The sequence below is a fragment of the Puccinia triticina genome, chromosome 11A, assembly GCF_026914185.1.
Source record: "Puccinia triticina chromosome 11A, complete sequence".
In the NCBI taxonomy this organism is placed as follows: Eukaryota; Fungi; Basidiomycota; class Pucciniomycetes; order Pucciniales; family Pucciniaceae; genus Puccinia; species Puccinia triticina.
The window spans coordinates 4,667,194-4,670,296 of NC_070568.1; the positions used below are offsets into that span (position 1 = coordinate 4,667,194).

Below are 3,103 nucleotides of genomic sequence, written 5' to 3' on the forward strand. Positions count from 1 at the left end.
AGGAAAAAATCGCCCAAAACAGTCAGGCAAAAGGTGTGAAGATGATCAATCTACAAGACAAACGGTATGACCCTGCATGCTGAGATGTGTGTGGACATTTCAGAGTTGAATTTTCACCTCAGAGTTCAGACCAGCTATTGAAATCTTTCTCCTGCTGGTTCCAGGATCATCAAAATATTGATGCATCTATTGATATCCACCAATCTGCCCCCTTCCCTCTGTGAAGCTTAATAATTTTAACCTCTAGCTGCTGCATTTTTCAGTCAGATGGAGGTCAAAGAAAGGAAAATTGTGCAATGTGTATTCCCATACAAAATTTGCATGGACCCAAATGAACAGCTGACCGCATGGCAAACTTTAGCCTGCATAAGTGGACCATCACTTGGTAAACATGGTTGGTGAAAAGGCCTCTTTGATTGTTCACATTTCATAATACAGGGAGGGAAGACAGGTTACAGAGGTTTTCCCAGCTTTGACACTGTGTGATACTCAAAAAAGAGAAATCCAATTTTACATAACTTTCCTCGCAATTGATGAAGGGAACAGGCATGGCAGAAATATCCCACAAGGATTAATCTACCAGTTAGCTGAGTCTTTGCGGTTGCTATAATTTACAGCTATCTTTCATTATGTCATTTTATGTGGGTTTTGATTGAAAAAAATCAGCCCTGAAAAATCTTCCTTCTCACTTGGTGAAGGATATCTTTGAGCATCAGGATAGTTACATTCTTGGCAAAACATGTTGTGAATTGAAGCTCACATCCTGGATTTTGTTTGATATGAACCAAACAGAAAATTTCAACTAAGATATTTCCATGTGTTGGAATTGAGTTACAGATCATCCCGCAACCACTTCACCTACAGTTACACATCTGTTGGGAAGAAAATTGAACAAAGAGTTGCGACTCACATCTAACTCACATCAGACCATTTGACTGACAGAATTACGGCCTGGCACTCTCCAGAGAGTGCCACACTTTCCCCCCTGGTGTATCACTCTCCTCTCTGTTCCTCAATCAATTGGTTACCTCTGCTACCATCAATTCAAAAGAGGCTCCACGGATTGTGGGACATGGAAAATGTGATACTTGTAAATTTGAAACAGCAAGTAAACTGGCATAGTACTTGGGACCATTTCTGGCGAGACGTAGAGCATAAACCACTCGAAGGCCGTTCCATATTATCTGAGATCAGTTCGGATAGGTTGCCGCTAACCTCCGCAATCAGATTGAGGCTTAAAATATTGGCCGGCGGTATCACAAATGAGCGAAGATTACTTCCTGCACAGCCGTTTCAGTTTTATCAACAGTAGACCTAGGATGAGCAGTGCTTTCTACGTTAGGAGCCTTGGGCATGATCCCAATGTTATCTTGGAACTCTTCAGATGTCGATAGGGTATGCGTCTCCTTTCGTCTGTGGCACTTGCCGTCCTTTAACCCAAGAAGAGCTAAGATTTCAGTACATTTTTTCCTGTTCTGACAATGGGTAGGTCTACTCACTGATACTTGAAAATCAATCAAATTCGCATCTTCTGTTTTATCAGTCGATGAGTTCTTGAAATTTCCTGCTTTCAAAGCCCCCAAGCTTCCCATAACGTAGTGCTTCCCGATATGCTATTCAAGTAACCAGATATCTTGTCAGCAAAAAAAAAAAAAAGAAACCCATCTCATTGGGAGAGACTCAACCAGCAGAATAATTAACTGGAGAATAGTTTTGACCATTTTGTCAATGATTTCGAAAGCTGCTCTTAAGATCGGCGCTCGTATGTTTGGTACTCAATCCTGTTTGTTGTCAAAGCAAGGTATAGCGTTGCTTGAGGATAAGATCTAATCTTGCGCTCAACACAAAGAAAACTTATAATTTCCTATCCCGGAGTTCAAAAAACGGAAAGGATCCGGTCTGCAAACACGTGGGCGCTTCTGAGTACATAGCTGCTTGCGGATTTTCGACGTATTTTTGGGCCACTAACACCATGAATCGCTTGAGTATGAACTTCTGGGTAACTACGTATTTAAATATGTAACAGATAACGTCTTGTGCCCAACTGGCTGTGAGATCTAGTCAAGGTGTGGTCAGGTGTTTTGTGGAGGATCGAACATGTATTGTTTCAGATCATTGCTAGGAAAGCCTGTCACTGTTGTCCACAAACCTATTTACCTAACAGAATCCCATTCTTATTGGCCAGCCGGCTATTCCCAGGGCAAAATGTACAGGCAGTTTGGACTTGTTCTTGGTCAATCAAGCCTACAGCTCTATGAACATACCATCGGGTTTTTTCGAGAGCGCAGCCACGATACCCCATCTGTCGATGACCACCGGCTGCATTCCCTGGCAAAAAGGACCACGTCGCTGAAGCTTCCACTGCGAATGCGATAAAGAAAGGGGTAGCTAGTGAAACTAGCCAGCAATATGCGAATTAGATCATCTCGAGACCTGTCCCCCGGCCAATCCGCCGATGATCACTTGTTCAACATTGACTTCTCCGCACCCAACACGGGATCAACTTGATGTACGCAGTGGCAAAGCTTCCGACTCCAAGTGAAAATAGGAGGTCATTGCCTTCGATTCCGAATGGACCGGTCAGACGCCCACGGAGGCAGGTGCTTTGTACCCCGGACTCGGAGGGACTTGGTTAATCTTGGCAGATGCTGTGCTCGTGACTGGTTTGCCATAATAGGGGGATTCAAAGTTGGCCATGCACAACTTGCATGCACTTTTGCAAGTTGATGTTCAAGGCTTTTATTGAACACCAAATTTCAAAAAAAACATTAAAGAAGGCTTAGGGGGTGTAGTACAGTGTGGCTTGCATGCACTTTTGCAACTCGGTGTTCAAGAATGAACTTGAACACCGACTTGCAAAAGCGCATGCAAGTCGCATCTTGCCAACTTTGAAACCCCCTAATATCTCCGCAAAAGATCTTCAAGTGCCTACCGCCACATTAGGGGGTTTCACAATAAGGAAACCCGGGAAGGTGTTCGAGCGCTCGCAAGTATTGTTATGAGGATGCTCGGGGCAATTTCTCGTGGGACTTCACGCCAAATTTTTAAGACCCGCGAGTGAAGAAATTTAGTGCTGTGGGAAGCAAAAATGCTTATTGTGAAA

At 43.6% G+C, this 3,103-nt stretch overlaps 1 protein-coding gene across 1 annotated transcript; it reads right to left on the reverse strand.

Moving 5' to 3' along the window:
- Positions 1-1,256: 1,256 nt before the first annotated feature.
- Positions 1,257-1,721, reverse strand: PtA15_11A441 (uncharacterized protein; the record flags this gene model as incomplete). The annotated part of the gene is made up of 3 exons (XM_053161350.1): positions 1,257-1,430; positions 1,500-1,613; positions 1,686-1,721. 3 exons carry the CDS (start codon positions 1,719-1,721, stop codon positions 1,257-1,259), a joined length of 324 nt encoding a protein of 107 aa, XP_053025305.1.
- Positions 1,722-3,103: the final 1,382 nt, after the last annotated feature.